The sequence below is a fragment of the Harpia harpyja genome, chromosome 10 (assembly GCF_026419915.1).
Source record: "Harpia harpyja isolate bHarHar1 chromosome 10, bHarHar1 primary haplotype, whole genome shotgun sequence".
NCBI classification, from domain to species: Eukaryota; Metazoa; Chordata; class Aves; order Accipitriformes; family Accipitridae; genus Harpia; species Harpia harpyja.
Window position 1 is genome coordinate 32,654,846 of NC_068949.1, and position 23,566 is coordinate 32,678,411.

Here is a 23,566-nt window from a genome sequence, read left to right on the forward strand (position 1 = left end):
CCAATTCTCAATCCAGACATTAACTTTTAATTCACCTCATACATCTCCAAAGGGTGTGTGTGTGGTATTTCCAATATCTTTTTCCATGTTCTAGGTTCATAAAAGTGAAGAGGCATAATGAATGAATTTAATTATTTCCATCCATTCAGCTGGTTATAGAAGACATTTAATTCAGCTAAAAGAGAAATTACTTGTTCCTTCAAAATGAATGCTGATTCAGGGGGTATTTCTGGCCTGCAACATGAAGGATCTCTATGTTTTCAAAGCTAAATGGCCACTGGCAGTTTATTACTGCTGTAACTGTTCACGTTATCTGATATATAGATATCACATGTGGGCGAAGGGAAAATATCATCGATTGTCAGGAATTACACCCCCCCCTTTTAGGCTGTTGATCTCACTCATTCAGTAATTCACAAGCTCAGAATATCAACAAGGTTCTGCAAATGTCGCACCCTGCAATCAGCTTTTGTGCACTTTTTCTCCCTTTGTTACCTGAAATGCCAGAAGCTGGACGATAAGAAACCACACTCTCAGCAGGAACATTGCCCTTCCTATCAGGGGCATGCCATGCTGTGCCTGGCAGTGAGTTCCTCCCCACAGAGCTGCATCTACCACAGGATGACAAGAGCATCCCTCAGGTCCTGGGGAGGTTTGTGTATCCTGAAGTCCACACTGCGGTGTCCAGCCAAGCAGATACACTGGATATCATACTATACTGCAATCATGCTGCATAAAACCAACTGTAAATGTGAAATGCAAAGGTCTGCATTGCTCTTAGCTCCCAGTACCAAGTCTGAATTCACTGCTATTTTGAATAACCTCTCATCACTGTAAAATACTGCAAGATTCAAAACTAGGATCTGGGTGCACCAGCCACGAGATGCAGCAGTAATGATTATGAATCAGAGCATGAAACGGAGTATCCTGCTGCCAATAACCTACTTATTAACAATTTCTTCCCCAGTTATCCTCTGGGATCGAAGCTAATTCCTGGAACCTTCTGTTTTGCCTCCACTCCCTCTCCAGCACCAGCTACCCACCCGTCCTTGCCTTGCCGCTTTTGGCCTCGACCTGTTATCCCCTCTGCTGCTGATTGCCTCCCTCCCCTCCTTATAACACACACCTCACCGTAATGCAAAATCGCTCTGATCACTACACGAACATCCCGGGCCACGCACAAAACCCAACTCTGACGTACCTAGCAGTAGTGTGTGAAACACCAGAAACTCAGCTCTCTGTCTTACCCAGCTAGAATAAAAAAACCTTCAAGCTCTGCTGTGCATCCCATCCATTAGTGGTGCCTGGGGAGCTGTACAGAGACCTACCTCATGATTAGATAAAAGCTTTTCCTTCTAAATCACTGTCCAGAAGAAACCAAGGGTCTGGAAGAGTGAACTCCACACGCATTAGAGGCTGGGCACATCCCCTATGCTGGTTATTTATGTGTCTTTGTTTTACGCTGAAGAAAGCAAGGTTTTGTGGTAGGGAATAAGTTGCTTCATTTACTTCCCCCTGATAACGATACCAAGACCCTTTTCTCAGTAAAGACACAGAAAAGGGAAAAGTGCTCTGGTTTTACCCAAGAAGAAACATTTTTTAAATGATGTTGTGAAAATCTCAGAGCCCTGTGTGTACCAAAACAAATCTGGGATGGTGATGAGAAGGAAGGTCAGAGATTTTTGGCCACCTCTCTGCCCCCACTCCCCCGGCATCTGCAGGCCAACTCATGCCCAACAGGTCCCAGAACTGCTCTAACCAGTGGAGAAACAGTCCAAAATGCAAACATTATACCCTGTCCCTGATCCCTCCTTCACCTGCCTTGAGGATCTTCGAAGGGCAGGCGAGGAAGCTGTGAGAGCAGCCAACCTCCCAGAGCACACGGCACGAGGACATGCACAGAGATGGGTCGCACCAGGCGCACGCCCTGGGACCATGGCTCACCGCCAGCTCCAAAGAAAGTCTGTCTCCCAAAGAGGACTTGAAAAAATAACAGCAATGATGACAAGAAAGCCACAAATGTGCCTCCAGGTGCAGTTTTGCTCAATGCTTAAAGAAGTCAGGAACATCTCGGGAGGAAAACTGCAGTTCAGGCTGGGAACAGACCCTACTTGAAAGACCTCAGAGCATCCAGTCACTAATGCAATTGTGGCCATGTTATCTTCACAACTGAGCACCCAGAAACTTGGGTGGATCTCTCTCCTCAGAAGCAGGGACAAGACGCCACAGCATTTCACAGGAAGAAAGCTGAGCAAAGAGCTTCTGGCTCAAAGTCGCAAAGGAAGAGTGGAGGCTGGAGTTTAATTTCTCCGTCCCTCAAAGACTCAGACTCAGTTGGGCTGACCTTCATCTCATGCCATAGTGTGAGTTTAAAAATACACCGCTCCTTTTAAAAATGTGTCACAGATCTTAGAAGCAAGAAAATCAGGTTGTGCGTGGGAGTAACTGCACAGTATATATATATATACTTTTGAGCAACAGTCTTTTAAATTCCACTTTACAAAAAGCAGACTTTTTAGCACTTCAGGAGTCGAACACACAGTTATTATCAGAGGCTGGAAGAAGAACTGTTTTAAGAGGTAGGGGTCACTTTCTATTCATTCTTTAGGAAATATACTTTTTTTTGCTGCTCTGTTTTTAAAAAAAATAATTATTTTATGCTCAGTCACAGCTTTTCACTGGTAACGTCACGCCCAATTTAGAAGATATGAGCAGCGAATGATTTGGCACGGGGATATACTCAAACAAAGGAAAAGAAACTGCTTACAATTTATGATACGCTTTGATAGCTGTGATTTAAAAATGCCAGTGTTTCATTCCAGCAAACGTTACAATAACAAGCACAAGACTAATGACCTGATGCCTTGTCAGAGATGTTCACAGGTCAGATAAAACCACCACATTATACCTGCAGGATCCAGCATTTCAAAGACAGCCCTGTTTGAGCTTCTCCAGGGCTTTGATCCCCACAAGCTGTACGTCAGCACTATCCTCCCAATAGCTGGCCTCATGCTGAGGGTTTTTCTGCTGACACACTTTCAAACCTCTGAAATACATCTAGGCTGTCCTACCTCCCATCCGCGGCCATCTGAACCACCCGAACAGTTTCCTGCATTATGAGGAAGCAGTGCGAGAGGAGAGAAGAAAACGTTCAGCCCACATCAGGCTTTGCCAAACAGCTGGCAAAGAATAACCTTAGAAAAACTGATATTTAAGCAACTGTGGAGAAGATTTCTCAATTTAAGAGGAGCAGCATGAGATCATCCACTGCTTTCTGTTGCCTTTTGGCTGAAGGCGGCCAATGGACAGCTGGATGGCCCCCGATCCTGCACTTAAACACAGTCGCAGAAATATTTGCATTTCATCATCATGTTGCATTTTTCTCTTCTTCTCACAGGCCTTCCCTTGGCTCGCTCCGAGGTTTCCAAGCCTGTGTCACATCCCTTCACACCTGCTGCGGTCTGTTCACATTTAACGTTGAGCAGAGCGTGTGAGCAGTAACGAATACTTTTCTCAGCATATTTAGTATCTCCTTTGTTCAATAAAGTTTGCAATTTTTCCAGAGTTCCCCATCACTTAGAATTATTAGCTACATAATCTGGGGAAACACCACCGGATTGTCCATAGGTAGGACGCTCTGAGGATGCGATTGCAGGAGCTCAGAGGTGTGGTGTGGTAGAAAACTGTACTAACACGTTGCACCGCAGACTTGGGCTGGCAATGCTGCTCATGGATCAGGACACGCAGGCAGGATTTCAGCAGCACCTGCAATTTTCAGTCACTTAATTTGCTATGGAAAAAGGCTTAATTTCCTGGAGAATCTTGCAGCACTCGGACTCCCTCACGCTGCCAGCCTGGGCTACCCTTGAAGAGGCTGCACAAGGACTGTGCAGGCAGCCCTGTGTAATGTGAAGGGAATTGCTGCGATTACTTAAAATAAACTGTCAGAGAAATGAGTTTTTGCTGGGACTCTTTCACCTGTCTTTGCATGGGCATGGTTGAAACTCCAGAGGGGCAGCAGCACTCTTTCCAGCCCTTGGGGTGAACTGCAACCGTATCTTGGGCTTAGGCAAATTGAGTTTCACCCTTTACATCTGACACTTCTCCCTCCAAAAGAGAGAGACACATGTACACGGTGCGTTCACATGTAAATATTACACTGTCATATGTTAGGTACCAGCACACATGGTCTTTCCAAGGTCCACATGCTTGCAAGAACAACCTTCGATATACATAGAATCATAGAATCATTTAGGTTGGAAAGGACCTTTAAGATCATCGAGTCCAACCGTTAAGCTAGCACTGCCATGTCCACCACTAAACCATGTCCCTAAGCACCACATCTACATGTCTTTTAAATACCTCCAGGGATGGTGACTCCACCACTTCCCTGGGCAGCCTGTTCCAATGCTTGACAATGCTTCTTCACCTTTCGGTGAAGAAATTTTTCCTAATATCCAATCTAAACCTCCCCTGCTGCAACTTGAAGCCATTTCCTCTTGTCCTATCGCGTGTCACCTGGGAGAAAAAACTGACCCCCACCTTGCTACAATCTCCTTTCAGGTAGTTGTAGAGATCAATAAGGTCTCCCCTCAGCCTCCTTTTCTCCAGGCTAAACAACTCCACTTCCCTCAGCCACTCCTCGTAAGACTTGTGCTCTACACTCTTCACCAGCTTCGTTACCCTTCTCTGGACACGCTCCAGCACCTCAATGTCTTTCTCATAGTGAGGGGCCCAAAACTGAACACAGCATTTGAGGTGCAGCCTCACCAGTGCCGAGTACAGGAGGATGATCACTTCTCTAGTCCTGCTGGCCACACTATTTCTGATACAGGCCAGGATGCTACTGGGCACACTGCTGGCTCATAGTCAGCCGGCTGTCGACCAATACTTCCAGGTCCTTTTCTGCCAGGCAGCTTTCCAGCCACTCTTCCCCAAGCCTGTAGCGTTGCATAGGGTTGTTGTGACCCAAGTGCAGGACCAGACCTGAGCTCCCCTCCCTTCTGCTTTTGCAGAAGATATAATTCAAGGCCAGATGCATCTTTATTTTATAAAGCATTTTACAGATCAGTTTGCCAATCCAGATGGATTTTCTGATCAGCTTTAGCTATGAAGTGATCTAACAGAGTTTGCCTTACAATATATGATTGGGAGAAGACTATAGACTAATGAGATTAAATGGAGGTATCAGAAGAAGTTAAGCCACTGAGTTTACTGAGCAACTTTTATTGCCACACGTGGTTCATCCTTCCCTACCGGGACCCACGTCTGCACCCTCTCCCTGGAACCACTGCACAGTCACGTCAAGTCTGTCAACAGATAAATGCCCAGAGACACAGCTATGCTCATCTTCCCTTCTTTCTGCAAGATGCTAAAAAGCAGCTGATGCCTTGACAAAAGCAGGCTGCTTAGGGCTGATTTTACACCCAACCTTCACCAAACGGGGCTGCCCCCTCCTTCGTATTACTAAGAACATTTGCAAGAAGATTTAGCGCTTCATTTCATTATGGTCCATCTGCTCCTCGTGGCTCATTTCCTGTCGTCTGGTCAATACTTCAGCACGACTTGCAAACGATTGCAAAATGAAGGACAGGGAGTCAGATGAAAGCTGTGCAACCCTCAAAATAGGACAGTAATCCTGTTTTCCTACAAATGTCCCTCGGAGCAAGGGACACAAGGAGAGGCACACAGAAAACAGACAGCTGAGGTGTAAGGTGGGCTCTGAGGTCCCCAAGGAGCTGGGGCCGAGCACAGCGCATGACGCTGCTGCCTGACGAGGTTGGGGCACGATCGCTATTTCTGCCCGAGCACTACAGCTATGTCTGCTGCCACATTTTCAGCTGTTTGACAACTGGTGACACGCATCCCCCCTCCTGGCAGTAGATTAAATTTTCCCTGCTGTGATACATGGGCTTTTTAACTATGCATGGCCAACTCCTGCTATGACCGGCTTGCTTTGATCGATAGGTAGTAAATGCGCTTTATCCCTGTCCCCGGCCATAGCCCCTGAGTCCCTGTCGTGTGTCAAGGGCACTGACCTTCGCTCTCTGCCCACTGAGTCCTACCGGGGCTCATCTGGTACCGGTTTCTGCTCGATTTCAGGCTCTTATTTGACACACTGCTCCACACCTCCTTGTCTCTCCATGTGTTAATTGCTTTGGATCAGCAGAGCTGCAGCAGGGTGACGGTTGGTGTTAACTCCAGTGAGTGCTCTTAAGCTGGCTATCCTTGGTTTACAGACCAGATATCACTTTTCAGGCAGGTTATGGCTCATGATGAAGTCCTGGCAGCACCCAGCCATCATGGGACAGGGGCTCAGACACATCATCATCTCCTGCATCCTTTTCCCTCTCCAACTGGAGTCAGCCACAATGTGGACAGGCCCAAACCAGTCCTATGGGGACACCAAGCTTGGGTTCAAGCCCAGACATTGAGGCTCTGCTTTATCTCTGCCTCAGAACGGAGCACAGCAAAAAGCAACTCTTGGGACACTGCAGTGACCCATTAAAATTAATGGGGTTAAATCATCCTGATGTAAGCCACCAACTTCAAAAGAATTACACAAGGGATGAATCTGGATCCATTCTTTTTCTTCTTTGTGCCTTTCAGAAAGATGATCTACTTTCCAGACTGCTACGCTCGGCCAGTCTTTCTAACTAAACTAACTACCCTCTTGTTGATCTCTTACTCCATGCTCTCGTCTACTGTCCAAGCAATTCCAAGAACTGCTCACCTGTTCTGGTTTTCCCCACACAAAACAGCCCTCATATACTTCCAACTGGCCTAATTGATTTCTTCTTTCCGGGGCAAATTAAAAAAAATACCAAAAAAAAGAAGAAAAACTAACCCCCAAAGCAAAATTTCATTAGAGGAATGAGGAGGGTTGCGTACCCACATGGCACATTTCTTCTCTACCCTAGGTTGCAGCATCAGGTAAAGGAGCAGGTACAAGTGCAACACTTGAACCACCACCCCCCCCTTAAAACTACAGTGTACAAAACCCGACCACGACTGATGTATGTCACATACACTTTTCTGTAATTGGAAGCACTTGTTTGAGGTAAGGAACTGCAGGACACCAACACGTCAGGCGGAGAAACCTCGCATGTAAAAGATACAACCTCCCAGCTACTCTGTGATCTGGAAGCCAGTATTGCTCCTGAGGTGGCTCATTCAGTAACAGCGCCAGTGGAGATGGCCTTCAACTCTTTCAGCAAAGAGCTCAGTAACCTTAAAAAGCATAAATCAAAACTGTTAAAACTGGCAGATGATTTGATAGGAAGAAATTGCCTTTTGGGGACTGCTTTTTGTCTGCCAAATTCACCCAGACGCAGATCCACATATGGATTTCTAACCTATCCAGGTTTCAGTGGTGATTACAGCAGCGATTGTGGTATGAACCATGCTAGACATATTATTTTGGGAGAGCTGATGTATGAGAGGTAGACAATGAAATGCTCAGAGTGTATTTGGTGCATGAGTTAACCCACCTCCATAGTTCCCAGGTATTCAGCTCTGGGGGTTTTGGCACAGGAAAAGTAGACTTGAAATTCATCTCCTGAACTGGTTTCAAACTTTGCTGAAAGTCCGGAGGTGTTCGGATCTGGGATTTTGACTAGTAACTCCCAAAAGAGGCTGCTAATTTCTCAGGGTGAGGCAGCAGAGGATGGGAGGAACTAGTGTTATTTCACTTTGCTCTAAACGCAGTGCAACCGTCTGTGCAGCCGCTAAACCACGGAGCCTTGAAGGAACTACAAAACAGTCTGACTGTAAAGTCAGTCACCGAGAAACAGTCACTGCTGGGCTGACACAGCCTGCTGGTACTCCTCAAACCCCTGGAAGAAATGCTGCCTGACAGCTGCTTTCTATCTCCCATGCTTTGGCCCCACCATGTCCCCACTAGCGTCTTTTACAGCCATGGTTAGACATATACCAATGATGTATCAAGATGAGTAACGGACTAAAAACAAAAATATAGAGCGGTCAGGAGCTCCACAAAGCTGCTTGTAAATCTACTAGAAGTGGCATGTTTCCATAATAAACAATCCGTTATCGCATTGCTCTGTTCCCACTTAGCAGTCTGCCGAAAGAAGGGAAGAAAGAGGCCAGTTTGCAGGGCACTGCATTTAATAGGAGACAAATAGACAGTGTGCAATGGTCCACACTCCCTCTGCCGGCTGCATCTGCTGCACCCAGCATCCTCCAGGCGCTCTCGGAGGTGATGCTTCACGCTCTGATGGAGGCCAGGCACGATTAATTCCTACTTGCACTGTGGCAACATCTGTGCAGGCACCGTCCCGTCCATGAAGTGAGACCCGCTCTGTCAGGATTTACACAGATAAAGAATAAAAGCAACAGCACCTATGTGAAAGATGCTGGGCTGTGGCTGGCACAGGGCTGTGAAGAAACACTCTCCAGCTGGGACCGAGAAGTCCCTGCTGTTGCCTCCGTGAGATCCGATCCATCACCATGCACAAAGCATGCACAAGGCACGTTGGGTTTAGTGGGAACCAAACGGTTTGCAATTCTGTTACAGGCAACACTTTCATCTCCCTTGCCCTGACAACCTCTTTTGCCAATACCCCTGGACAAGCAGGGCTCTGTAACTGCAAAACCCATCTGCCTTCCAAAAGGTCTGTTGGTGAAATGTATTTGGCTCAATATGCTTGATCATGCCACAGAAAAACTGGCAATACTAGAAAATGCAAATGTATATAGATACATGCAGCTGGCAGGATCAGGGATGGAGCATGCACATATGTCCATGTATTTCATGTTCGTAAAATACGTATTTCCAAAGCACAGACTTGATGACATTACTCTGTCACCAGCAGGACTTTGGAAAGTCTGAATCAGAGAGCACAGAATCGCTGTGTTACCCATCAGCCACAGGTATCCTCTACCGGGAGTTGGCCTGAGATCTAAAATACAGACTAAGCCATGCAGAGGGAGACGAAGCAGCTCCTGTAAAGCAAATCTGCAGCAGAGAGAGAATCTGAATTCAGGACTTCTTAACCCTTTCCTCCCACTCATCCCATGAGTCCTGCCACAGCCCCATCCGACAAGGCTCCCACCATGCTGGCTATGCAGAGCGCCTGCCCACCCAATGGTGACGGCAGGCGCAGGGCACCTCAAACCTCCATCAAACAGCCTGCTTCCTGCTAATTACATCTTGAAGGCTAATGAGCTTTAAAAGTCTAATTCCAGACATTTTTCCTATGTCACTTTTGATATAATGGGGGCAAAACAGCTCACATCATAGTTTTTAAGGTATCAGGCAATTTAATTTCTTGCTTCTCTGCTGATCTCTGAGCAGACATAACCCTTTTGATGTCCTGCCCCATGTTTTAAAAGGACGTGGCAATCACGGCAGTTTAGAAACGTGCATACAATTATGAATGCTAATTAACAGTGAAAGACTCATACTTGGATCACAAACCCAGCTCTCTTCCAACTCAAGCCCTCCTCACAGGCTTCCAAGTAAATGGCTCAGACAGCAGTACAAAACTCCAGATAAAGAAAGTAATGCTTATATGGAAAAAAAGGCCAACAAAATTCTTCAAAAAGCCCTGACTAGGCACTGTCAGAGAGATTAAAGACGGGAGTAGCTCCCTAGCTATTAGATGGCAGGGTTAAATTTCATGCAGGGTAACTTGAGGCAGAGTTACCCTGGGGATGCGAAGGATTTCGATCAGCGGTGAACTACAAGTGGGTTTTACCCATGGGCTGAGTGCAGCTTCAGGACTAGTGCCTGTACCCCCTGCAAGGCACGCGCACACACACACACAGGCATACAGAGCAAATGATGAAAAATGCATATCAAGTTCACTGCAAAACTCCCACCGAGGATCAAAGCTGCCGCCCCCAGCAACACTCACTGGCCCCAGCCAGCTTCACATGCTGCCTTTTTGAATTTTCTAACATGGGAAAATACATCAAAAGCCTTGACAGAGAAAAAGCGCATCTCCAGGGAACAGCACCTTAAGCAGGTAGGCAGTATTGCAAAGGAAGGGGTTTTTGTCAGCACTCTGCAAATACCATGAGCACAAAACCAGCCAGTTTCCCAGAAGAGAAAGAAAACTCCACTTGGCCAAATCCAGAAACAATTAGCCCAGGCAGATCCCATTTGAAGCTGGCACTGCAACAAGGGGAGCCCCTGCCACAGCTGGGAATGCTTGGCACTTCTGAGAACAAACCAGTTAGTACAAATTTAATGGATTCACGTAACTGGACTGAGACTGGTGCCTCTTCTCAGAAGCTTCGAGGAAATTTCTCTTCTGAGGCGCAGGGGACCACAGGCAGCTGGCTCAAATCAGAGCCTGGTCAGCCCATAGCACCGCAGGCTGGGTCAGCATCTCCACTGCTGGGGGCTGTTCCCGGCTTCTCTTCCCTTCCCAGGTCACTGACCCACCTGCGCAGGGTAAGGACACCCCTTGCCCAGGACCTGCAGCCCCAGCTCCTCTCCTGTGAGAAGGCACCCTGTGGCCAAGGCAGGGGGCTCGGCCGGGAACTGCTCTGGGTGCTGCTGACCGGTGGGAGGCCTTGAGAAGGGCAGAGACCCCAATGTCCCAACAGCGGCTAGACGTGGCTCTAAAACCTCAAGAACTGTTGCTCAGGTTTTTCAGTTCATAACTGCAAATGTATTTTCCTCTTAAGACCATTTTACCAACAGTTCATAACTCTGTGGCTTGCAAATTGCCCAGCTCTGGGTCAGACGGTTGCTTGCAATTGTAAAACATCAGAAGTTGCTTGATTAAATCAGGTTAAAGAGGTCCCAGGCCCCTCTCCCCTTTCCTCAGGAGCAGTCATTCTTTCCTTTACTTGATCACTTAAATCTTTATTCTGCACCACTCCTGCCCTTGCACTGAGTCTTCCATTTCACCCGCAAATGAAGAGCAATTTTCCTTCAGAGCAGCATTTGGAGGGCTTTGATTGGAAATTTGTCCTTGTTCCATCATTTTTCAAAGGCTTTGTGGTTCCAACCTGCTCCCCGCTACGGGTTAAAAGGAGCAACGTGGACAGCTGTTCGCCTTACTGCAAGGCAGGAGCAGGGCCTGGCAGGGAATAACTCAGCCTAGCTATGAGGTTATCAGCTGCTGGCTGCCAGATTCCTGTAAGGACTGTATGCAGTCTGCAGATACCACTGTGCTGGGGAGGGATGGATGGATGAATGGATGGACAGATGGATGGACGGATGGGAAGCATACAGGACAAGCAGGAGCAGTCCCTGCCAGCTAGGGAAGAGCTGTGCCTGTGAAGCTGTGGAGGGAAAGACCTTCTCTGAGCTTTGCTAAGGAGCATCAGTGTGATTAAGCAGCAGCCCAAGGGAGCCTCAGCAGATGTGGGGTGGAGTTTAATCCTTCCTGGGTCAAGCAAGCAAGCCAAAACCTGGATTAATGTACAGTGTGTCAGGCTGCGCATGCAATGCACTGGCAATACTATTTGGATGACAGCAAACACCCAGATTAGGTGCTGAGAACTCCCCTAACAGGATCATGCACAAAATCTGGCCATAAGAAGAGCTGTCGCTTTGACTTTCACAGCCAAAAACACGAACTAGTCAGTGACACCTTCCACACTGAAACCCCGCCGAGTGCCCCGGCACAGCCAAAGCTGGGGATGAGAAAGGTTTCCCTTTCCAAGTCGGCTCTCTAGCTTAGTGGAGCGGGAGCAAGGAGACTGTGGTGATCAGCACAGCTTCCCAGGCCTGGGGAGATGATTCAGTCCAGTACTGAGTATTAAAGAGACAATTAGATAATCTTCAATCTCTTCCATATGCTTACAAATGTCTGATCCAGGTGTGGTTCTGGAGTTGTTAGTATTAATGTCCAAGACTGCAAGTCTGCTTCTTTCCCATTCCCTTGTCAAGTCTTAGATGCAACATTATTAAATACAAAAAAATGACTATCATAAGACCAACGGAAAAAGATAGGGCTGTAACACCTAATAAGAAGCCAGGTGGAAAAGCTATTTCATATCTGTTCATAGCAACATGTCACAGTGTTCCCACTTCTGTCTAGAGGAATTCCTACTCTCTAAGATGCAAGAGCCAAGAGAAAGTCAGCTTCGCCAGATGACCATGGCAAGGGGGTGAGGCAGGGCACATCCCTGGAGAGAGCAGAACACACACGCCACCGTGTCCAATATCCACACAAACCGAAGACTTTTTTTTCCGGCTCAGCTTGTGCCTTTTGCTGCACGGTAAATGCATGTAAAGCATTATCTCCCCACGATGTGGCAGTAGCTGCCTGCAGAGCCCGTAACACAGGGCCTTCCCATGCCCAACCCCTCGTCGTCAAGTGGAGCTATTTATACAGGCTGCAACAAGCTATGCAACAAATATGGCTTTGCAAGGGTGGAAGAGTTCTGCAAAATAGACCAAGTGCAAACCTTAAAAATTTTAAGTTTGCATGTCTTGTTGGCAGGGTTTTTTGGCCAGGCTGATCTGCAGGTTGCCTATGAAGTGCGAGCGTTGCCATTCATTTTTAAATAGAAAGTCAGACATAAGATGGTGAGCTACGGCTGTGGTGGAAGGACTGTACGCATCTACACTTACGTACACATGCACACAAGAGCAAAATATTATTCCCTGCATCAAGTAGCTTTTGACACGTAATGGACTTTCAGATAAGTTTTGTGTGAAAACCAGCCAGAAATCTCTGCCCTCCAGGGCAATGTTGAAGACGGAGCAGTTTGTGGACAGAGGGCGGACGTGCCTGTTAACGTCCCTGGCTGCCTTCCAGCACAATGAAGCGTGCTGAGAAGTCCCTCTCCTGGCGTTCTGGGAAGGGAAGGACACGGGGCAGGTGAAGTCCTGCCAGCCCCACTGGGAGCTTGGTTTGCTGTGCCAGCCAGTGCTAGTGAAGAACAGGATATCAGAGTGAAGTGGCCTCTCCCAGGGGAAGCTCTTTGAAAAGCAGATGCCAGAGATGGGAGGGAGACACTAGACACCAACTCAATTTCACCGCAGTCTCAATGTGGTCTGCAAGAATGAAGGACAGGACACACTGAAAGAGCTTCTGCAAGGTTGGGAAAGGAAGCTGTTCCCTCCCTACTGGTGAGTCCTCCTGCCAGCATAAAGGGTCCAATTCGTCCCCTGGCACCTGGTCTCCAAGAACACAGCCTTCACCTTCTTGATCTCCATGCTGCTCTACTCACGAGTCCTCCCTGCAGCAGCACTCCTGAGATCAGCCCTGTCCTGACACTGCTCCTGGAGGACACCTTGGCCCACCCACACCTCAGGCTGATAAGCAGTGCCCATGGGTGGTCCTACATTGGATCTGCTGGGAGACCAAATGAGTTGTGCCACCACTGACAAGAATAACTGTTGGAATGAGGGGACAATAAAAAAAAGGCAATAGAAGAGACAAGGTGTTCACCAAGGAGCGACGCAATGGCAGCAGCCAAGTCACATTAGATATCATGGCATTTGCCTTCAAGTGGGATTAGTTCAGTAAATGTTACAGACCTTGGATTCAAGAGCCATCTTCAGCCAGCAAGGTTCAGAGGAGAGGACCTATGGACAATCCATTGCTTTAGAGCTAAGGTGGCTTTTGGGGGTCCATCCCTAGACTAGCAACACAGGACCATGCAATGCTCTGTCTTCAGCCCAGCCCAGCCCAATTTGCTTCCCAGCTCCTGTGTAACCTGCCCCTGAGGCAGGGGGAATGAAGGGACACATGCATACTCTCCCATCCTCTTCCACCTCACAGTGGAGACATGAACGAGGACTGAAATGTGTTGAGACAAAATTTGGATAGGGTCAGCCCTATACGCGTTGGCCTCTGGTTTTCAGCGGAGAGCAGGGTCCTGCCCAAGAAGCTGCCATGAGCCGAAACCTGGCCACTGCGCAGCGGACGGAGCCCATGCAGGAGGCGAAGCTCCTCGCCATAGCACACACAGCTCAATCAGCTCCCCAGTGGGCTCGGCTCAGCTTTCCCAACACAATACCTGCAGCAGCGGGAGCCACTCCACAGGCAGCCACACTCCCAGGCAGCCCGGTGCTAACTTGCCTCTCCCTCTCGTGGCTTGGATGGCATTTCCCTCAGCGCTGCCAAGCCATGAGCCCTTGTCTTTCTGGGATGCGTGGGTATCTGCAGGCAAAGCTGGCAGGGCCGCATGCTGGAGTCAGCGAGGCTTCTGTGCTGCGGGTGAGCTGCAGGGCGAGCAGGGCAGGGGGCTCGGGAAAGTGGGATGGGCTTCTCTCCAGTTGCCCCCATCAGGGCTGTTGTCTTGTGATAACTACCAGCCCTCATGCTCGGCTCCGCCGCAGGAAGTTTGTTCTTGTCACCCCATTTCCCACCTCCCTCCCCTCTCCCTGCAGGCTGGAGAGGTTGCAGCCTGAGACGTGCAGACGAAGGAGGCACGCAGGAACAGGCCACCCCTGCCACCCTCTTCCCAGTTGGCCCCAGACACCTGCGGCGGGACCAGCCAGCAAAGCGCTTACAGGAAGGAAAGCCTAAGAGCAGCTCTGGTGGTTTGGTTTGCCTTGCGAGCACAAGCCTGCAGCAGGCTGTTTGCAAACAAACCAACCATCCCCACTATAAATCCTTCATTTGTTGCCTTTCCCCACTCTTCTGCCAGAGGGTTTGTCCCCTGCGCTGCATGGGGCCACACAAACAGCTGATTCAACATCCAGCACGAGAGGGGAAGAGGTGGGAGACCCGGAGCCACCCGCGCTTTACACAGAAGGACTCTGCTGGCAAAAACAGCTTCTCTCCACTTCAAGAGCTCCTCTCCAAGCACACCTCCTTGCAATGTGGATCTTCTGCATCCCCTGCTGCTCCCTCCTGTCCTCTCCACACTGCAGAGGAGAAAATTAACATTTCCATTCCTTCTCATGTGGGCAGCCGGCGGAGAAACCCCAGTGAGGAGAAGGAAGAAGCGCGCAGAAACAAGTGGCTGGGGATGAACCTCTTCAAATGATAATAAAAGGATACATGACTTTAAGCAGCCCAAGAGCAACTGGAAACAGCTTAAGGGAACACACTACATGCTTGCATTCAGACCCTCTGCCCTCGCTCCTGCCTTCACGCAGGACTGATGGGAACCCAAGGGGCTGAAACAGCAGCATGTCCCTCCTGGCTTCAGGTTTCAGCATCACACACTGAGGCTGTTTGATGAAGGGGCAGAGGAAGGGAAGCTGGTGGGTTATTCCAGCAAAAAGCCCTCTCTGTGCCCCTTCTCCACCACCTACTCCCCTACTCTCAGACACGCTCGAGACATAAGCACGGTGCCTACTCGGCAGCACTGATGATCGGCATGGACGCATATTGCAGGTGGAAGGAAGTTGCCAACAAACCGTATGACAATAATGGCGCTTTCCACACATTCGGCACTTCCCCTGCCAGAACCTCCAAGCCCTGAGGGAGCCAAATAGCTAGGTGGGCTCCCAGTAAAGCCCATTATTTTCAGGAAAGTTGGATGAATTTAGCCAATTCTCTTATTTTTACAGATAGGCAAGTCCCAGATATTTAAAATACTGAATTTGTTCAAGGTGTCCCCCAGCTCTGTGTGCTGTCACACACCCTGGGCTCTATTCAGGCCTTACATCCTGAAGCGAAGAAAACCTGGGTAGCATTTCCCATTAGCAACACACTTTTAAACACCTTTGTATAGTAGTTGATCAAGTGGCTGCAACACTCCAGGACTCTAGGATTTGCTCTCCATTTTTAAAACTACTGTCTTTCCAAACCTGGGAACAGTCAATCCAATAAATGGGTCTCCCTAAAACCTGTTTTCAAATATCACCTCCGGTGGCAAAATCTGCTGCTGCGATCCCACATCCTGAGCCCATCTCAGATTCAGATAACGTTCACCTCAGTCTCTCTGCTCACGGTCACCATTATTTTTTCCCTTCCAGAAAAAGCAGGGTCAACCACAGGTTTTGGGGAGCAGCTGCACACGGAGGTGGAAGTAGCATCATAGCTTTTAATGGGAACAGCCTGCTGAGGAGTCACAGGGCTGAGCAAGGGGAGGGAGGAGGTTTCTGAGCTGCCGAGTCAGCACTTTGCAACGCCTCTGTTTCTGTGAGTTCTGCACAGGCAGGTTCAAACCCTCCCTGCAGGTCAAAGCAGTACCACCACCAACAGAAGTGCAGCAGCAGAAAGCAGGATGTGCGCCGCAGCATGGTGCAAAGCTGAGTAATAAACTGCCCCACCTCATACCTCCAAAAAAACCTAAGGACTGATGTATCCCCAGGGTAACTCAGCTGACATCAACAGCGTTACCACACATGGTGTCTGCCCTATAATGTTATACAACCCCTAAGAGGTTGCTCGCTGTGCCAAACACCACATGGCCGCCCTTGCAGCGAGAACCAAGAGTTTGTTGCAAGATCTTCCCTGAGTGCTGGACATTGCTGGTGCCCTGTGGGAAGGTGGTTCACAGTCTCTCCCTCACTGCAGCCTGAGAAAAGTCCTTGCAGCATGGCACAGGGAGAATTTCAGGTGCACGCTGGGTTTGGCAAGCCATTTGCATGCCAGAATTATTATTTCCTATTATTTTCTATTATTATTTCCCCAATTCAACTAGCCAGGGCAAAGTGAAGCTGTCGGTATCTTGCAAGCTGTAGTGCATCACAACCAGAGGGTTAATGCTACCCATTGTCTCCATTTATCCTTTCCCTGTGTCTGTTTGACCCAAGAGATGTTAATAGCCTCAAGGTCAAAGAGAGGAGAGTGCAGCAGAAGAGATTTCTTCCATAAATGACCTTGCAGCAAATGTATTCATGTTTTAGAGGACATAGGAAAAACCTCTATCTGGAGAAAAATGGTTCAAAAGTTTCTGTCAAGCCCAACAGATGCCCTCTTTCCTTCCTCTGCTTCTTTCAGGTGTCAAAACACTGTGATATCATTCAGTGCCCCCATGCTCCTGAGGATCAGGGTCTAAAACATTAACACTTCCACAACCAAGTGGGTTGCAGTATGCGCTGTCACTCCTTCCCCCCCAACACAGCATCCAGCATCAGGTGCCTAGCAAAAGGAATTCTCTAAATGTAGTCGCAGTAGTTACCTGAGGTTTTGCTCCTATCTCAGCATAGCCAGCAGTAACCCACATTTTAATCCGCAGCCTGATGCAACAGGGAAGGAAGAGAAAACCATCCATTTCTACAGTTAGGAGCACTGTAGCTCCGGCTGCAAATGCACATTTTCTCCACTTCTTTCTTTTTTAGCTATTTTTCCACTGGTGCAACATTTGAGCTGACACAGAGAGTGTATCTGAATTTTAGTCTCAATAAAAAAAACCCTAAGAAATAAAAAGCAATCAGAACAGATTTTGCAGTGTCAAATTCAGCTCTCCAGAGGCAAAGGCCTGCCTCAGATTCCCAGTGCTTCTGGCCCTCCACCCATTCCTCTTGGTCCCATCTCCATCTGCCTCCTCCATCCCTCTCCTGTGCCTCTGTGAAGCCTCCACTATTTCAGCATGTCCCCCAGCAGAGAGCAATTATTGATGGTATATGTTACATCAGCCCTAATGGCCAACCCAAACGGGGCCTGTATGTCTGCTGCAGAGACACAAACCTGCTTGTTTCTACCCCAAAACTTGCAATCTGAATAGCGAGACAGGGCAGGGGCGAGGGAGCAGAAAGCCCAAGCTGAAGAAAGCCAGTGCTGGCAGCAAGCTCAACTGCAAGCCCGTATTTTTCTGGGGCCAGTGTGGTTAGTGGTGGAAGTGAAGTGACGGTGCTAGAAGGAGAGCTTGGAGCAGAAGGCCAACTGGCCAAGTGAAAGAAAGCCCATAGGTGAACTGCAGGACGTTCTCTGAAGGTCCCAAGGTCTTGGCTTGGCTGCTTTTACAGCTGTTAGGGCTGGCTAGAGCCTGGCTCGTTTTTCTCTGCAGTTGGGACAGAAGAGAGCAAGGATGCGAAGCAGCAGCACCGCAGCACTCTCCCAGCGGCATGCACGCTCCTTGCATGCTGCTGGGGCTATGACACAAGAGGGAGAGGTTGCCTGGGCCAGGTACCACTTTCACACTGCCATCCCTCAAACACAAGTCCTGTATATGCCTGTTTCTGCCTCTGCTCCCACCAGCTGGAGTCTGGCTGGCTCAGTCTGGCTGGCTCATGTTTGATCTCCAGGATCAAAGAGGAGCTGTAGGCTCGGAGGGGCAGGGAGTATCCTTTATGCCATCTGTCTGAAGGAGCAACGCAGCCTTGGTTCTTAGATGGAGTCTGTAGGTGTTTCCTCACTTAGAGCAATGCGGGTGACTTTTGCCCTGCTATGCATCCACTGATTCCTTAAAGACTTCTCCTCAGTCCCACTGGCATCAGAGCAGACCTTGCCACAGCAGCAGCACAGAGGAAAAACAGCAAATACATGCAAAATCTAGTCCTTTTTATTAGAGTTTCAGAAAGGGGAGATTTGCTGCAAGAATCCTGGACTGAATCCAAGAAATTGCAACTCTTTTCTTCTTATTTCCACCCCTGCGACCTCAGATCAAGTGGCATTTAAAACCCAACAGAACAGGGCTGAAGCCACAAACCCTGGAAAGCTCAACCAAGAAACTCATCTCCAAATGCTGGCAATGGCTGCCCCCACTCTAATGATCCACTTGGAGGCTCTTCTGCATCTCAGCTAAGCACAGTAATACTGCGTTACGTTTATTCAGACCATATGTAATACGCACAAGAGCCCATAAAAGCTTAAACAGCACAATAAACATTTGGAAAAGCACAGTGACCAGATTTACGGGGTTTGGATACCTGCCAGCATAACCCACCAGAATCAGATCCTTAAGTTTTTGTGTAAGCCCAAGACATACACACAACACAAACACGAATGTGCTGTTGTCCTTGGAAAAAAGATGAACAGCCCCCAAAGCCCATCCCCAGCACTGGAATATGACAGCCTTCCACTGTGTTTGATTGGACTTAGTTTAAATCAAGGCCATAAAGAAGGTCTTGGCAAGGAGAAATAAATGTAGCACGACAAAATTTCACCCCAGAGCACACAGTAAAACTGAGAAAGAGGGAAAGACGCAAAGATTTAGACACTTAATTTCCATTAAAGGGGAGATGAGCCCTGCTGCAGAGAGTGTGCTGTGCTTTGCCAAATTTCAAGATACTTCTGTGCTAATTTTCCTCCACAGGGATGATATAGTATCTCCTGTGCCACCTACCAGGCTGGAGGAGGGGGCGTGATGGCTCAACAGAAGAGAAGAGGTGTGAAATGATGACGGATCCCAGGAGGTGCAAAACATTTTGTCCCAAGAATATGCAAAAACCTTGAGCTTTCATTTGTACAAAGCACTTTGGAATAGTGGGAGATCAAGGCACTGGTGGGATGTAAAAGTTCCTCTGTTTCCCAAGGTGAAGAACAGTTGAAAGAATTCCAGTTTCCTGGTTTCTTGGGCATTTTGTGACACATTTTTTGTCCTCCTCTACATTTAATAACATTTATGGCTAAACACAGTATTTCACATACCTACAGCCCCTTCCAGTTCACAGAGACACTGCACAAGCAGGATTTAGTACAGCCGTGAGCATCCAGTGCTCAAGACAGAAGCCAGGAGTCCTGGCTCCACGTTTTGTGCTCTAAGATGCATCCAGGGCAGAACTCCCGTCTCCAGACTTAAAGCAAAAGGGAAGAGATAAAAGAAAAGCACAAGATACTGCTTTTGAGAAACCTGCCTCATTTGTTATGATAAAGGAGAGTATTATGGATTAGCTGGCAATACATGGAAGGAGCTGCCCACCTCCCACGCATAATTTCCCAGAAAATGTTTTTACAAGTTTAAGACGAGCTGTTACATAAAGTTATACAAAAGAAAGACTAAAGCGTGACGACAGATTTACTTACATGAGGCTCAGGACTTGAAGATGCCCTTGCTGGTAAGGAACCGGCTCAGAAGCACTGCTCCGCTTTGCTTATTAAACCGCAGAAAAAGGCTGTTTGTGTTTATCTGCTGCTCCGGGAGGTGGGTTGTGCACTGAGAACAAAAGCTACATGCAAGGGCGCATTCTCTCACCCACTGGCACGGGCACGCTCAGGGACAGCTTTGCATAGGACAAGGTCTATCTTCAGCACCAGTGGCCACAGTGGAGGACAGAGCAGCGGGCCTCCAGTCAGATTGCAGCACGGTACGAATTGCTGCAAAGACCACACATTTGGTGACCGCAAAATCTAGTGAGGAGGCCCAGAGTAGCAAAGGGTCCTGCGGGAGGAAAAGATGCATTGAAGCAAGGGCCAGGATGGCGTGGGTAACGGAGCACACACCAATGGAAAGTCTTAGTAGCTCCTGAGGGGGAGGTCAGGCAGTTAAAGGTCTGTCCAAGGCAGATGTGCTCGTGTTAGCTCACAAGTCAACAGGCACAAGAGTTAGGGATGAGAAACACAGGACGGGACAGGCAGGGAGAGAACAAAGCCAGCGGGAAGCGTAATGCACTTCTGACACGTCCCTTTTCCACACGCTTGGGAAGGTAACTTGGACCAGGAAAGCTCTGCTCAAGTTCCAAACTACACAGCTGCCTGACTGCTCGAATGGCCCCAGCCAAACCTCCCTGCACAAACAGCCCCGTGGGGCTGGGGACATCTCCAACACAAGCTACCATCAGCAAACGCCACAGTAAAGGACACGGAGGACAAACGGTGGAGGAGGCAGCCAACGTGGCGAGCAGAGGACATCAAGAGACACCCAGGGTTGAGTCTGGACAAGGACTTGCAGATGGAATAATCTGGCCAAGTGTCACAGGGATCTGAGCCTGCAGCCCCAAATGGACTGATGTGCCAGGAGCTGAAACAGAGCGTAGGCTCCTGAGCAATTTATTCTTCTACAGCAGACTGTGCTCCCAGTACTCACAGAGATTTGACTGAGGAAGAAGAGGAGACCCAGGAAACCATCAGCCCTCCTCCCTTCCTCCACGCTCACACTGATCCTTCCCAGAACTGCCATAGGGCAGAGTCTGTGCGTGAAAGCGGCTGCTTCATCCACATCATGGCTACAGCCCACCCTGCTCTCCGTGCTGTCCCGGAGTATGAAGAAGCGTGGACTGGTCTTTGCGTCTCTTCTGCACAGGTATCTGCTGTTCATCTCAGAAGAGTGACTTTAGATGAGGTAATTCACCACATTTTGGGGTAGGAAGACAACAGGGTGAGGTCGATCTTGAGCTAAAGATCTCCCCTCACATGCTTACAAGCAAGGGATGAGTGTGTGTTCCTTTGGAGGACTGGGGGGCCAGTGGTTGAAGCTGAGAATTTAAGGGCATCCTGAATCCTAGTCCCACTGTAACCTAGGGCAAACCAGTTCAATGTTTCTTTGCAGCATTTTCCTCAAATATAGCATTTTCCAAAAATTGATATGGAAGTTGACCCACTCCTGCAGATCTGGGGAGTTGTATATCAGCAAGACAAACTGTTGGTGTGCTAGTGGTGTTTGCAAAGGCAAATAACGGAATGTATGCTGAGTCACAACATGAAGCTACAATTCAGACCTTCTGGCTCCTGTTCCAGCCTTGGTGACCTTTCAAAACCACTTTTGTACTTTTGCTTCCCTGGTTCTAAAATAAAACCTGTATTTCACAGTCAAGCTGAGAGAGCGGGTTTATGTTTGGGCTGTACCTCGAGGTCTATGGTGAGGTAACTACAGAAGGGCAATGCAGTACTATTGCCATTACTACTACTGTACGATTCACATGATGCTTTCTTTTCAGTATTATTCTTAGGAACAATCCCTGGGAAGATTTTGGTTTCACTAAAAAAAGAAAAAAGATAGATTATGGGCAGCTAGGAACAAAAATAATCTCATTCCCATGTGGTTTGTGCTATTTAAAGGGACATAATACCCATTTTTGAAAAGACCAGTTTCAGAAGACAAACAACTGACATCTGTCAGCACAAAGAAATTTGGAAAAATAGACATAATATCATTTTCCAAAAGCTTCAGGTGTACCTGAGATGACCCAGAGTATGGGAGCAGGGGTGGAAGAGCCATCTCTCCAGCAGAACATGAGCAGGGAGTAGTTTTTCTAACCAATTTTTAGAGGAGGATCTTGGTTTCGAGCCAGGAGTCTGAAGGGTGAACAGCAGCACAGGACCGGGCGCACAGGAAGAGTATTTTGTCCCACGTTCCCACATTTTTGTTCACTGTCCTGGCTACAGTCAGGTGGGAAAAAAAACGTGATGCCATGTATTCAGCATGAATTACAATTCCACACAATGGTTCGAGTTCTCATCTGCTGAAGTATCTGGTGGTTGGACAGAAGCCACTGAGCTAACAACAACTGTGTCTTGCAAGGAACAACAGTTGGAGGCACCAAGGAACTAGCAGATGGTAGGAATTTGCCCCAGACAGCACTGGATAAAGCAGGAAAGTCTTATTCCTCCTGCATTCCCACTGCATCCTCCATGCCCGTCTGCTGGGGAAAGCCGTTGGCTGGGATCCAGAGGTGCAAGGATGGGCTGAGGTGAGTGCTGGAGCTGAAGGATGTGAGCAGACAGAGCAGGGACTGCAGGAGGAGCAGGTGGACACAGCTGGGAGTACTGGGATTTCACAACATGGAAACCAGCTCAGGATCACTTTTGGTTCTGGACGCCCTGACCCTCATGCAACTGCCGTGAAGCATTAACCTTGTCCTGGACTACAGCCTGGAGGTAATTTATACATGTCCGCAACGTGGAACATCCCAAGCCACGGACTCTAGAGTTAGTTTGGGTGCGTTTAGATCTACGTCTTTTTCTCTGGGACCATCTCAAACTCCAGCAAAAACGTTGGGTAAGGAACCAGCTGAGAGAAGGACTACATTCAATTTGTGCTGGTGCTGCCCATACAGTTACTGTCACTAACAACTGGTGGGAAATCAGTGAGAGATGACTCAGACAGAGCATCTTCAGAGGGAGATGGTCAGCGCATCATCCACTGCTGCCTCATTTATTCTGAAGACTTAAAACAAAAGGTTTGGGGCAACTGCAGATTGGACAAGGCTGATCACAGAAGAGTAAACTTGCTTTTGTTTGTCTATAATATTAATAGGCGCATTATGTAATTTCCTTGGCTTACTGATGCAGCAACTCTGGTTACAAGATGGGATGGGATTTCCTTGAGGTCATTCCCCCAAACTGTGTGAGTTGTTATTTTCCTGGCTCACCCACAAACAGAGCGGTTTGCTCTTCTGAAACACTAATGTCCGACTGTTGAAAGGTTTTGCCAATCAAAACATTGTGGCCTTACCCCATTTTAATAATCTAAGGCATCAATCTCCCCCTTAGTATTTGTTTGATGTGTTCTGCACCCTGCTGAAATATCCCCTCCAGACCTCCCCGAGCTCAGGCTCTGATTGAAGAGAGATGCCATGCATCAGGCCTGCAGCTTTCTCTCTGAAACATTTAGCAGGGGATGGTGGTAAAATTTATTTATTTTCATGTATTGAGGAAAGACCATATATTCCAGCCTCTTTTTTTTCCATCACTCAGAGATGGGCTTGAGGCCAAAACGGTGCTGCTAAGCTTGTTTTCTATTTAAAACCTTCATTTTTATTAATAACCCTTTACAGCCTACACACCAGCACTGCGGGAGTTGCATTTCCGTGTTATGTCATCGTGAACCGTTATGTATTTAATTCCTGTACCCA

The 23,566-nt window shown here is 48.2% G+C and overlaps 1 protein-coding gene across 4 annotated transcripts in view; it reads right to left on the bottom strand.

Annotated features, from left to right (window-relative positions):
* SH3PXD2A (SH3 and PX domains 2A) overlaps nt 1-23,566 on the bottom strand; it is a 269,424-nt gene that overhangs the window by 112,087 nt on the left and 133,771 nt on the right. The window contains exon 1 of one of the 4 annotated variants that reach the window (XM_052798571.1): nt 19,800-19,858. The exons of the other annotated variants lie outside the window; for them this stretch is intronic. Coding sequence (XP_052654531.1) covers nt 19,800-19,801 — 2 coding nt within the window. The 5' untranslated portion in view covers nt 19,802-19,858. Of the gene's footprint in view, nt 1-19,799; nt 19,859-23,566 lie in introns of those variants that run through there. 4 annotated transcript variants of the gene reach the window in all.